This window comes from Dendropsophus ebraccatus, chromosome 2 (genome assembly GCF_027789765.1).
Source record: "Dendropsophus ebraccatus isolate aDenEbr1 chromosome 2, aDenEbr1.pat, whole genome shotgun sequence".
Classification (NCBI taxonomy): domain Eukaryota; kingdom Metazoa; phylum Chordata; class Amphibia; order Anura; family Hylidae; genus Dendropsophus; species Dendropsophus ebraccatus.
Window position 1 is genome coordinate 147021960 of NC_091455.1, and position 12316 is coordinate 147034275.

Genomic DNA, 12316 nt, shown 5'->3' on the forward strand with positions numbered 1-12316 from the left:
CTGATAAAACTGAGGAGTCGGAGTCAGAGGAGTCCTGCCTGATAAAACTGAGGAGTCGGAGTCAGAGGAGTCCTGCCTGATAAAACTGAGGAGTCAGAGGAGTCCTGCCTAATAAAATTAAGGCGTCGGAGTCAGAGGAGTCCTGCCTGATAAAAACTGAGGAGTCGGAGTCAGAGGAGTCCTGCCTGATAAAACTGAGGAGTCAGAGGAGTCCTGCCTGATAAAATTAAGGAGTCAGAGGAGTCCTGCCTGATAAAACTGAGAAGACAGAGGAGTCCTGCCTGATAAAACTGAGGAGTCAGAGTCAGAGGAGTCCTGCCTGATAAAACTGAGGAGTCAGAGTAAGAGGAGTCCTGCCTGATAAAACTGAGGAGTCAGAGGAGTCCTGCCTGATAAAAGGAAGGAGTCGAAGTCAGAGGAGTCCTGCCTGATAAAACTGAGGAGTCGGAGTCAGAGGAGTCCTGCCTGATAAAACTGAGGAGTCCTGTCTGATAAAACTGAGGAGTCGGAGTCAGAGGAGTCCTGCCTGATAAAACTGAGGAGTCAGAGGAGTCCTGCCTGAAAAAACTGAGCAGTCCTGCCTGATAAAACTGAGGAGTCGGAGTCAGAGGAGTCCTGCCTGATAAAACTGAGGAGTCCTGCCTGATAAAACTGAGGAGTCGGAGTCAGAGGAGTCCTGCCTGATAAAACTGAGGAGTCCTGCCTGATAAAACTGAGGAGTCCTGCCTGATAAAACTGAGGAGTCGGAGTCAGAGGAGTCCTGCCTGATAAAACTGAGGAGTCAGAGGAGTCCTGCCTGATAAAACTGAGGAGTCGGAGTCAGAGGAGTCCTGCCTGATAAAACTGAGGAGTCAATGGAGTCCTGCCTGATAAAACTGAGGAGTTGGAGTCAGAGGAGTCCTGCCTATTAAAACTGAGGAGTCAATGGAGTCCTGCCTGATAAAACTGAGGAGTAAGAGGATTCCTGCCTGATAAAACTGAGGAGTCAGAGGAGTCCTGCCTAAAAAAACTGAGGAGTCGGAGTCAGAGGAGTCCTGCCTGATAAAATTAAGGATTTGGAGTCAGAGGAGTCCTGCCTGATAAAACTGAGAAGTCAGAGGAGTCCTGCCTGATAAAACTGAGGAGTCAGAGTAAGAGGAGTCCTGCCTGATAAAACTGAGGAGTCAGAGGACTCCTGCCTGATAAAAGGAAGGAGTCGGAGTCAGAGGAGTCCTTCCTGATAAAACTGAGGAGTCAGAGGAGTCCCGCCTGATAAAAGGAAGGAGTCGGAGTCAGAGGAGTCCTGCCTGATAAAACTGAGGAGTCAGAGGAGTCCTGCTGATAAAACTGAGGAGTCAGAGGAGTCCTGCCTGATAAAAACTGAGGAGTCGGAGTCAGAGGAGTCCTGCCTGATAAAACTGAGGAGTCGGAGTCAGAGGAGTCCTGCCTGATAAAACTGAGGAGTCCTGCCTGATAACACTGAGGAGTCGGAGTCAGAGGGGTCCTGCCTCATAAAACTGAGGAGTCAGAGGAGTCCTGCCTGATAAAATTAAGGAGTCTGAGTCAGAGGAGTCCTGCCTGATAAAACTGAGGAGTCGGAGTCAGAGGAGTCCTGCCTGATAAAACTGAGTCGTCAGAGGAGTCCTGCCTGATAAAATTAAGGAGTCGGAGTCAGAGGAGTCCTGCCTGATAAAACTGAGAAGACAGAGGAGTCCTGCCTGATAAAACTGAGGAGTCAGAGGAGTCCTGCCTGATAAAACTGAGGAGTCAGAGTAAGAGGAGTCCTGCCTGATAAAACTGAGGAGTCAGAGTAAAAGGAGTCCTGCCTGATAAAACTGAAGAGTCAGAGGAGTCCTGCCTGATAAAAGGAAGGAGTCGAAGTCAGAGGAGTCCTGCCTGATAAAACTGAGGAGTCGGAGTCAGAGGAGTCCTGCCTGATAAAACTGAGGAGTCCTGCCTGATAAAACTGAGGAGTCGAAGTCAGAGGAGTCCTGCCTGATAAAACTGAGGAGTCAGAGGAGTCCTGCCAGATAAAACTGAGGAGTCGGAGTCAGAGGAGTCCTGCCTGATAAAACTGAGGAGTCAGAGGAGTCCTGCCAGATAAAACTGAGGAGTCGGAGTCAGAGGAGTCCTGCCTGATAAAACTGAGGAGTCGGAGTCAGAGGAGTCCTGCCTGATAAAACTGAGGAGTCCTGCCTGATAAAACTGAGGAGTCGGAGTCAGAGGAGTCCTGCCTGATAAAACTGAGGAGTCAGAGGAGTCCTGGCTGATAAAACTGAGGAGTCCTGCCTGATAAAACTGAGGAGTCAGAGTCAGAGGAGTCCTGCCTGATAAAACTGAGGAGTCGGAGTCAGAGGAGTCCTGCCTGATAAAACTGAGGAGTCAGAGTAAGAGGAGTCCTGCCTGATAAAACTGAGGAGTCGAAGTCAGAGGAGTCCTGCCTGATAAAACTGAGGAGTCAGAGGAGTCCTGCCTGATAAAACTGAGGAGTCAGAGTAAGAGGAGTCCTGCCTGATAAAACTGAGGAGTCAGAGTAAAAGGAGTCCTGCCTGATAAAACTGAGGAGTCAGAGGAGTCCTGCCTGATAAAACTGAGGAGTCGGAGTCAGAGGAGTCCTGCCTGATAAAACTGAGAAGTCGAAGTCAGAGGAGTCCTGCCTGATAAAACTGAGGAGTCGGAGTCAGAGGAGTCCTGCCTGATAAAACTGAGGAGTCCTGCCTGAAAAAACTGAGGAGTCAGAGGAGTCCTGCCAGATAAAACTGAGGAGTCAGAGTCAGAGGAGTCCTGCCTGATAAAACTGAGAAGTCGAAGTCAGAGGAGTCCTGCCTGATAAAACTGAGGAGTCAGAGGAGTCCTGCCTGATAAAACTGAGGAGTCAGAGTAGTCCTGTCTGATAAAATTAAGGAGTCGGAGTCAGAGGAGTCCTGCCTGATAAAACTGAGGAGTCTGAGTCAGAGGAGTCCTGCCTGATAAAACTGAGGAGTCCTGCCTGATAAAACTGAGGAGTCGGAGTCAGAGGAGTCCTGCCTGATAAAACTGAGGAGTCAGAGGAGTCCTGCCTGATAAAACTGAGGAGTCGGAGTCAGAGGAGTCCTGCCTGATAAAACTGAGGAGTCCTGCCTGATAAAACTGAGGAGTCGGAGTCAGAGGAGTCCTGCCTGATAAAACTGAGGAGTCAGAGGAGTCCTGCGTGATAAAATTAAGGAGTCGGAGTCAGAGGAGTCCTGCCTGATAAAACGGAGTTAGAGGAGTCCTGCCTGATAAAATTAAGGAGTCGGAGTCAGAGGAGTCCTGCCTGATAAAACTGAGAAGACAGAGGAGTTCTGCCTGATAAAACTGAGGAGTCGAAGTCAGAGGAGTCCTGCCTGATAAAACTGAGAAGACAGAGGAGTCCTGCCTGATAAAACTGAGGAGTCAGAGGAGTCCTGCCTGATAAAACTGAGGAGTCAGAATAAGAGGAGTCCTGCCTGATAAAACTGAGGAGTCCTGCCTGATAAAACTGTGGAGTCGAAGTCAGAGGAGTCCTGCCTGATAAAACTGAAGAGTCAGAGTAGTCCTGTCTGATAAAATTAAGGAGTCGGAGTCAGAGGAGTCCTGCCTGATAAAACTGAGGAGTCAGAGGAGTCCTGCCAGATAAAACTGAGGAGTCGGAGTCAGAGGAGTCCTGCCAGATAAAACTGAGGAGTCAGAGGAGTCCTGCCTGATAAAATTAAGGAGTCTGAGTCAGAGGAGTCCTGCCTGATAAAACTGAGGAGTCGAAGTCAGAGGAGTCCTGCCTGATAAAACTGGGGAGTCAGAGGAGTCCTGCCTGATAAAATTAAGGAGTCGGAGTCAGAGGAGTCCTGCCTGATAAAACTGAGAAGACAGAGGAGTCCTGCCTGATAAAACTGAGGAGTCAGAGGAGTCCTGCCTGATAAAACTGAGGAGTCAGAGTAAGAGGAGTCCTGCCTGATAAAACTGAGGAGTCAGAGTAAAAGGAGTCCTGCCTGATAAAACTGAGGAGTCAGAGGAGTCCTGCCTGATAAAACTGAGGAGTCGGAGGAGTCCTGCCTGATAAAACTGAGGAGTCCTGCCTGATAAAACTGAGGAGTCGAAGTCAGAGGAGTCCTGCCTGATAAAACTGAAGAGTCAGAGTAGTCCTGTCTGATAAAATTAAGGAGTCGGAGTCAGAGGAGTCCTGCCTGATAAAACTGAGGAGTCAGAGGAGTCCTGCCAGATAAAACTGAGGAGTTGGAGTCCTGCCTGATAAAACTGAGGAGTCCTGCCTGATAAAACTGAGGAGTCGGAGTCAGAGGAGTCCTGCCTGATAAAACTGAGGAGTCAGAGGAGTCCTGCCTGAAAAAACTGAGGAGTCCTGCCTGATAAAACTGAGGAGACGGAGTCAGAGGAGTCCTGCCTGATAAAACTGAGGAGTCCTGCCTGATAAAACTGGAGTCGGAGTCAGAGGAGTCCTGCCTGATAAAACTGAGGAGTCCTGCCTGATAAAACTGAGGAGTCGGAGTCAGAGGAGTCCTGCCTGATAAAACTGAGGAGTCTGAGTCAGAGGAGTCCTGCCTGATAAAACTGAGGAGTCAGAGGAGTCCTGCCTGATAAAACTGAGGAGTCGGAGTCAGAGGAGTCCTGCCTGATAAAACTGAGGAGTCGGAGTCAGAGGAGTCCTGCCTGATAAAACTGAGGAGTCGGAGTCAGAGGAGTCCTGCCTGATAAAACTGAGGAGTCGGAGTCAGAGGAGTCCTGCCTGATAAAACTGAGGAGTCAGAGGAGTCCTGCCTGATAAAACTGAGGAGTCGGAGTAAGAGGAGTCCAGCCTGATAAAACTGAGGAGTCAGAGTAAGAGGAGTCCTGCCTGATAAAACTGAGGAGTCAGAGGAGTCCTGCCTGATAAAAGGAAGGAGTCGAAGTCAGAGGAGTCCTGCCTGATAAAACTGAGGAGTCGGAGTCAGAGGAGTCCTGACTGATAAAACTGAGGAGTCAGAGGAGTCCTGCCTGATAAAACTTGAGGAGTCAGAGTAGTCCTGCAGATAAAACTGAGGAGTCGGAGTCAGAGGAGTCCTGCCTGATAAAACTGAGGAGTCGGAGTCAGAGGAGTCCTGCCTGATAAAACTGAGGAGTCAGAGGAGTCCTGCCTAATAAAATTAAGGAGTCGGAGTCAGAGGAGTCCTGCCTGATAAAAACTGAGGAGTCGGAGTCAGAGGAGTCCTGCCTGATAAAACTGAGGAGTCGGAGTCAGAGGAGTCCTGCCTGATAAAACTGAGGAGTCAGAGGAGTCCTGCCTGATAAAATTAAGGAGTCAGAGTCAGAGGAGTCCTGCCTGATAAAACTGAGAAGACAGAGGAGTCCTGCCTGATAAAACTGAGGAGTCAGAGTAGGAGGAGTCCTGCCTGATAAAACTGAGGAGTCCTGCCTGATAAAACTGAGGAGTCGAAGTCAGAGGAGTCCTGTCTGATAAAAGGAAGGAGTCGGAGTCAGAGGAGTCCTGCCTGATAAAACTGAGGAGTCGGAGTCAGAGGAGTCCTGCCTGATAAAACTGAGGAGTCCTGCCTGATAAAACTGAGGAGTCGAAGTCAGAGGAGTCCTGCCTGATAAAACTGAGGAGTCAGAGGAGTCCTGCCTGATAAAACTGAGGAGTCAGAGTAGGAGGAGTCCTGCCTGATAAAACTGAGGAGTCCTGCCTGATAAAACTGAGGAGTCGAAGTCAGAGGAGTCCTGCCTGATAAAAGGAAGGAGTCGGAGTCAGAGGAGTCCTGCCTGATAAAACTGAGGAGTCGGAGTCAGAGGAGTCCTGCCTGATAAAACTGAGGAGTCCTGCCTGATAAAACTGAGGAGTCGAAGTCAGAGGAGTCCTGCCTGATAAAAGGAAGGAGTCGGAGTCAGAGGAGTCCTGCCTGATAAAACTGAGGAGTCGGAGTCAGAGGAGTCCTGCCTGATAAAACTGAGGAGTCCTGCCTGATAAAACTGAGGAGTCGAAGTCAGAGGAGTCCTGCCTGATAAAACTGAGGAGTCAGAGGAGTCCTGCCTGATAAAACTGAGGAGTCAGAGTAGTCCTGTCTGATAAAATTAAGGAGTCGGAGTCAGAGGAGTCCTGCCTGATAAAACTGAGGAGTCAGAGGAGTCCTGCCTGATAAAACTGAGGAGTCGGGAGTCAGAGGAGTCCTGCCTGATAAAACTGAGGAGTCGGAGTCAGAGGAGTCCTGCCTGATAAAACTGAGGAGTCCTGACTAATAAAACTGCGGAGTCAGAGGAGTCCTGCCTGATAAAAGGAAGGAGTCGGAGTCAGAGGAGTCCTGCCTGATAAAACTGAGGAGTCAGAGGAGTCGTGCCTGATAAAAGGAAGGAGTCGGAGTCAGAGGAGTCCTGCCTGATAAAACTGAGGAGTCAGAGGAGTCCTGCCTGATAAAACTGAGTCGTCGGAGTCAGAGGAGTCCTGTCTGATAAAACTGAGGAGTCAGAGGAGTCCTGCCTGACAAAACTGAGGAGTCAGAGGAGTCCTGCCTGATAAAACTGAGGAGTCAGAGGAGTCCTGCCTGATAAAACTGAGTCGTCGGAGTCAGAGGAGTCCTGTCTGATAAAACTGAGGAGTCGGAGTCAGAGGAGTCCTGCCTGACAAAACTGAGGAGTCAGAGGAGTCCTGCCTGATAAAACTGAGTCGTCAGAGTCAGAGGAGTCCTGCCTGATAAAACTGAGGAGTCGGAGTCAGAGGAGTCCTGCCTGATAAAACTGAGGAGTCGGAGTCAGAGGAGTCCTGCCTGATAAAACTGAGGAGTCGGAGTCAGAGGAGTCCTGCCTGATAAAACTGAGGTGTCAGAGTCAGAGCTGTGACTTACCACTCTACAGCCCTGGATGTAACTACCATTATCTCTCCACATTACACAAATGCAGCCATCTTGTGGATGGTTCTGGGTAAGTGTAGGTGTTTACAGTCCTGGAGGGGGCCTACAGCATGTGGCAGGGGTGGGTGCACCGTGCTGCCCATATAGAAGAGGGCAGTGTGCCGGCAGGACCTGGCTGCTGAGGAGGGCGCCCCAGTAATGGCGGCACTAGTGGCCTGTACCTGCTGGCACACACATCAGCCGCGGCCGGCAGCGCCACTCATCACAGCATCCATAGGTTCAGCTCTTTATTTCTATTGAGTTACACAGCAGTCACAGTACACGATGCGCAGCTCTGCTTATGGCCATACACAGGCTCAGCCCAGTCCCGATAATACTGTATTGTTATTGGCGCCGCTTAGTAACCGGGCGCCATCTGCTCGCAGCCACTGGTGAGTCACTCATCAACGGCATCGAGTCTAGAACAGTCCACACGCGGGAGGAAGGCGAGGGGAATCACCTGCTCACGAGATGACGTTAAAGAAGGCCTGGAGGAGGTAAGGAAACGACGCTAGGAATGTCGTGACGTCATTAGCATCGGGCTGAGCGCTTCACTGCATAGAACGTTTTAAAACACTAGAGGTGACGCTTCCTAAGCCCCGCCCTTAGGGTCCTACTGGCGCCATTTTAGCGAAGGTACTATAACCGCGTTCGTAGTGACGGATATTCTAGAAACTCTCGGGACGCTGCGTGAAGTCGGAAGTGTTACGTACACGACTTGGTCTCCACGCAAAATGCTGTGTAAACTGCAAGTCTGTTAGGTTTAGACTGGAAGACGCCCCTAGCACGACACTTTGTTGCCTATGATTTCATAAAAAGCACACATCAATACTGGGGCTTCCCCTCATCAAATATGTCCGCCTCAGCGATGCAGCTTTATTTGAAATGAAAGCGATTACAAAACGCAGTCAGGAGGTAGGGGGCGGGGCCTAGCGCGCTGGCGATCATCAATCACTGGCTGGAGACGCTCTTGCGTACTTCCGAAAGCCTCTTCCCTTTTTTTTTTTTATTTTAATGAAACTTTATTAAAATTTTACACAAAATTGTCCCAAAATTGCACCACCGCCTTCCTGCATTCTCCGCCTCGGTGTTTGTCTTTTCTCTTCCTCTCTCACGCACCGCTGGTTGGTGGAAGGGGGCGGCGGTGGCGGCACGGCGAGGTCACACCCGGAAGGAAGAAGGAAAGCTTGGAGGAGAGACGGTGTACAGAGACGGGTGGCAGCGAGGAAGTCTCAGGAGCGGCGCCGCCAGCACTCCGTGAGTAGGAGCATCCCCGGCGCCTGTGCTCTGCCATCACTCCTCCTCAGCACCGGCGGCAGTGGTAGAAGCTGCTCTCCCCGCACACACCGCACTGTACGTAACACATCGGGCTCCTGGCAATTCTATAGCTCATAGACGGGACGGAGGGGCCAGCGCATTGACCTCTAGCAGGGATGCAGACAGCAGTGACGTCCTCAGGGGGACACCTTGCCTGTCCCTCACATACAGGGCTCATTCAGGGATGCATAGGCTGCTCCTCGGCCAGGGCACTGTTGGGTCATTGCTGGCAATGGGCAGCAGCCACTTATATGCAGCTACACCAGAGGACCACTGGCAGATGTGTGACTCCTATCAGGGGCCTGCCAGCTGTCAGCCATAATGTGCCTAACTTCTATCCCATCTCCAGTCACACAGGGCTTCATACAGTAGCTTCCTGTTTAGTGTCCTCAGAGGTGGCGGCTGGAGGTGTCTGGACCTCAGTAGTTATAGTTAGGGCCCTATTACACCAAAAGATGTCTGACAGATTTTTTTTTTAGCCAAATTCAGGAATTGACTATAATCAGAGAACAGGTCGTAAAGATACAACCGAGTTTTCTCTTCTTTTCACATTCATTCCTGGCTTTGGCTGAACAAATCTGTAAAATAATCTGTTAGACATCTTTTGGTGTAATAGGGCCTTTACATCCATGTGTAGCCTCCAGGATCTCCTGGATTATACCCAGTGTAGGGCCAGCAGGAGCGGACAGGGGCTCAGGACACCCTCTGTCACTTGTAGAGCCTGTCAGCTCCTGCTCTAGACATACCACTGTATACCAGCCTACCCATTATGTTCTCAGGCCTGTTTGTTAGAAACAAACCTAGAATGGGTGTGTGAGATGCTTTATATACCATCTTACTGGCAGAGAATTCTTGTAAAAGGGACACATTTTTAAAGAGGAACCATTGTTTGATATTTATTTTACATAAATCAGTAGTATATGCAGTGATAAGAAACTTTGTAATGTGTTTTTACAGAAAAATGCCTCCCCTTATCGGGCTCTCCTGTTCACGGCGTCCTGCTATGATCACTCACAGTTCACTGTTAACACTGTGTGTGTGTGTGTGTGTGTAAAATAACAGGAAAACGTGTCTTGCTTGACAACTGGACATGGCTTACAGGAGAGAAGTGGCATCATAGGGCGTAAAGGGGACATGGCCTTCAGAAAGGGGAGCATCATGGGCCGTAGAGCCTAAAATGCCATATGCCAAAATTGTGCATTGCCTCTGCCTGAAGGAAGGCAATGGAGGCTGGTTTCACACTAGTGTATTTCACATCTGTATTACAGTATTAAGGCAAGTCTCAGCCTGACTATTATTCTACTGACCCAAAATAGGTCTGTGGATGCACTAGATCTGTCAATCAGCCGCCTGAGCCACTATGGTAAATCTGGTGCATTCTTAGGGCCCTTTTACACAGATTATCTGACAAATTATCTGCCAAAGATTTGAAGCCAAAGCCAGGAATGGACTATAAACAGAGATCAGGTCATAAAGGAAAGCCTGAGATTTCTTCTCTTTTCAAATCCATTCCTGGCTTTGGCTTCAAATCTTTGGCATATAATCTGTCAGATAATCTTTCTGTGTAAAAGGGCCCTTTGCGGTCTAAGTTGCTAATTTGTGCAAAAATTTGCAACATTATGACTGGTATATGCCCTTGCCATAAAAAGGTGGATGGGGCTTGGTGTGAAAGGGTGGGTGTTCCCAGACTTACTTCATTATAGCAAATGGCTTAATCTACAGCGTAATTCAGTGCTATCTTTGAGCATAGACTTTTACATCCAGCAGCTGCAATAGCAGATTCATTACAGGGGTATTTGGGCAAATAATTTTATAAATCTATATTTTTTAAATTTCTTAAAGTTATATAACTTTACTAAAATAAATGTAAAAAAAATCTTTATTTATACATTGTCTGGCAGCAGTCAAAATAGAAGTCCTGTAAACCAAAAAAAAAGGCAAACGGGTGCAGGAAGATACTAAAGAAAGTATACTTACCCGTCCTTGTGCCCTCATAGCGCTGTTATTTTTGGCCGGCATCCGAGTATGTGTTGTGCCTGGCTCCTGAATCTGCAACATCACAGCCCGGCTGATGGATTGCATGCTCAGCTGATGAGCAGCCATTTGTCTGCTGATTACATCTTGTGCGGCGATTAAGTCAATTTTTATCTGTTGCACGTCTTTCATATATGTGTAAACAGATGTGCGGCCGATAACAATGCATGTTAATAGCTGCACAGTTAAATGTGCCATGTAGAGGCACTGCAAATGATTAGCATAGACATTGGACTTGATGAAGCAGCCTGTGTCACCGGCGTTGCAGCCACTACACAATAAAACAGAGTAAGCGGGAATAACTGTCAATCGCCGCTAGCTTTGCTTCACTGTGATGCAGCACTAGTGACACAAGCAGGATCTACAGGCCCAGCCGTACATCTGGGCAAGTGTGCTGCAGGATGCCATATAGAACCCTTATGCCCCATGCCCAACTGTGTTACTGTGTATCTTGGAACCCCCTAAGGGTATGTTCACACTGAGCAAAATCAGCGGAATTCTGCAGCGGAGATCTCTGCCGCGGAATCCTGCCTGCCTCAGTGTCAAACAGCGTGTCTATGTGAACCCTCCCGTAGACCTTAAAGTGACTGTACCACCAGGCCCAGGCTGAAACACTGGAGGCGGACCGACCCACCCTTAGAGGGAGGAATCCCTAGCCCCTCTATGATAGGGTTCCATTGATTCTAATGGAGTCACCTCATGGAGGGGCTGGAGTTTCTTCCCACTGAGGCTAGGTTCACACTGCGTTTTCAGCATCTGTTTAACTGATCCGTTTTTTGCTTTAAAGTAAATGTTTTGTTTTTTTTTTTTGTTTTTTTTTAATTACAGCCAGACACTGAAGCATTCTTTTTTTTTTTTTTTTTTGATAGTCTGTACTTTCTGATTGTGTTCATGTGGGGGATTAGTAAATCTATAACTCTCCTTATGATACCATAACTGTACCACAAAAGAACTTGTGAACGCAACATTAATGTTATGGTGAGGGTAAACAGATGCAAATGGTTCTTGTTGCCTTCTCAAAATGGATTTTTAAGTTATCCTATAAAAGATAAAGAAGATAATAAAAGCCTTATTTGTGAAAGGGGTTGCCCAGGGATACATTTTTATTTAAAGCGCATGTACCACCAGTGCCAGCGTGGGGATCCTTTTTTTTTTTTTTTTTTTTTTTTTTTTTTTTTTTTTTTGAACCACCGCCCAATTCCTGTGCACAGCACCGGTCTTTTTCCAAGCAGTGGCCTGCACTGGGGGGCAGGCCCGCCAGCCCCCAGTGTGACGAAACCTCCTCCTCTCTGTGACGCAGCTACTTTAGAAACAATGGAGCCTCATCATGGCGGAGCAGGCAGGCCTACTCCCAGTGCTCCGGGGAGGTCTGGTGCTTGGGAAAAGACTGGCGCTGTGCACGGGAACCAGGTGGGGGTTCAAAAAAAGGACAGTGCTAACATTATCCCCACGCCGGACCCCATCCATTAATGTAAAAAAAAACTAAGTGATGTACCTGGTGGTACATTTGCGTTAAATAAAAAGCGCCGGTCTGGTAATGGGAAAAACAAACAAACAAAGGGATGTACCTGTAACTTTAAAGTGACTGTACCACCAGGCTCAGGCTGAAGCACTGGAGGTGGGCCAACCCACTCTTAGTGGGATGAAACCCTAGCCCCTCTATGATAGGGTTCCATTGATTCTAATGGAGTCACGTGGGAGTTTCTTCCCACTAAGGGTGGGTCGGCCCGCCTCCAGTGCTTCAGCCTGAGCCTGGTGGTACAGTCACTTTAAACATGGCGTATGCTATTGAAATAAATAAATCACCTCTCAAATCCTAGATAGCCACCATTGGGATGATTCACAGTTCTTTATTATTGTAACAGTGCAGCATCCCTAAAGGAACTGCCCAGCTTAGCCAATTACTGAATTTTTTTTATTTTTTTTTATAGCACCCTAGCTGTTTTGTTTTTTAAGATTTAAGCCTAAACCCTCCAGCTTTTGCAGCCCCTCTTTAGTTTTGTTGTTGCCTGCAAAATGCTCTTAGGGTACGTTCACACGTACCGACTCGTAGCGGAAATCTCGCTGCGACTTTTGTATGTAATGCAGCTGCCCCCTTAACCCCTTCGGCTGCCGCT

At 48.4% G+C, this 12316-nt stretch overlaps 2 protein-coding genes across 5 annotated transcripts in view; one reads left to right on the forward strand and one right to left on the reverse strand.

Moving 5' to 3' along the window:
• LOC138783593 (bucky ball-like) overlaps positions 1-7431 on the reverse strand; it is a 46992-nt gene extending 39561 nt beyond the window's left edge. Inside the window, exon 1 of one of the 2 annotated variants that reach the window (XM_069958451.1) lies at positions 7031-7431. Coding sequence is in view for 1 of the 2 variants with exons in the window: in XM_069958450.1 (XP_069814551.1) it covers positions 6804-6845 (42 nt within the window). In the remaining variant the exon portion in view is untranslated. Of the gene's footprint in view, positions 1-6803 lie in introns of both variants that reach the window. The other variant, XM_069958450.1, reaches the window with a different exon arrangement.
• KBTBD2 (kelch repeat and BTB domain containing 2) overlaps positions 7251-12316 on the forward strand; it is a 26103-nt gene continuing 21037 nt past the window's right edge. The window contains exon 1 of one of the 3 annotated variants that reach the window (XM_069958454.1): positions 7251-7345. The gene's annotated coding sequence lies outside the window, so the exon portion shown is untranslated. Of the gene's footprint in view, positions 7346-7857; positions 8202-12316 lie in introns of those variants that run through there. The other 2 variants (XM_069958453.1, XM_069958452.1) reach the window with 2 other exon arrangements.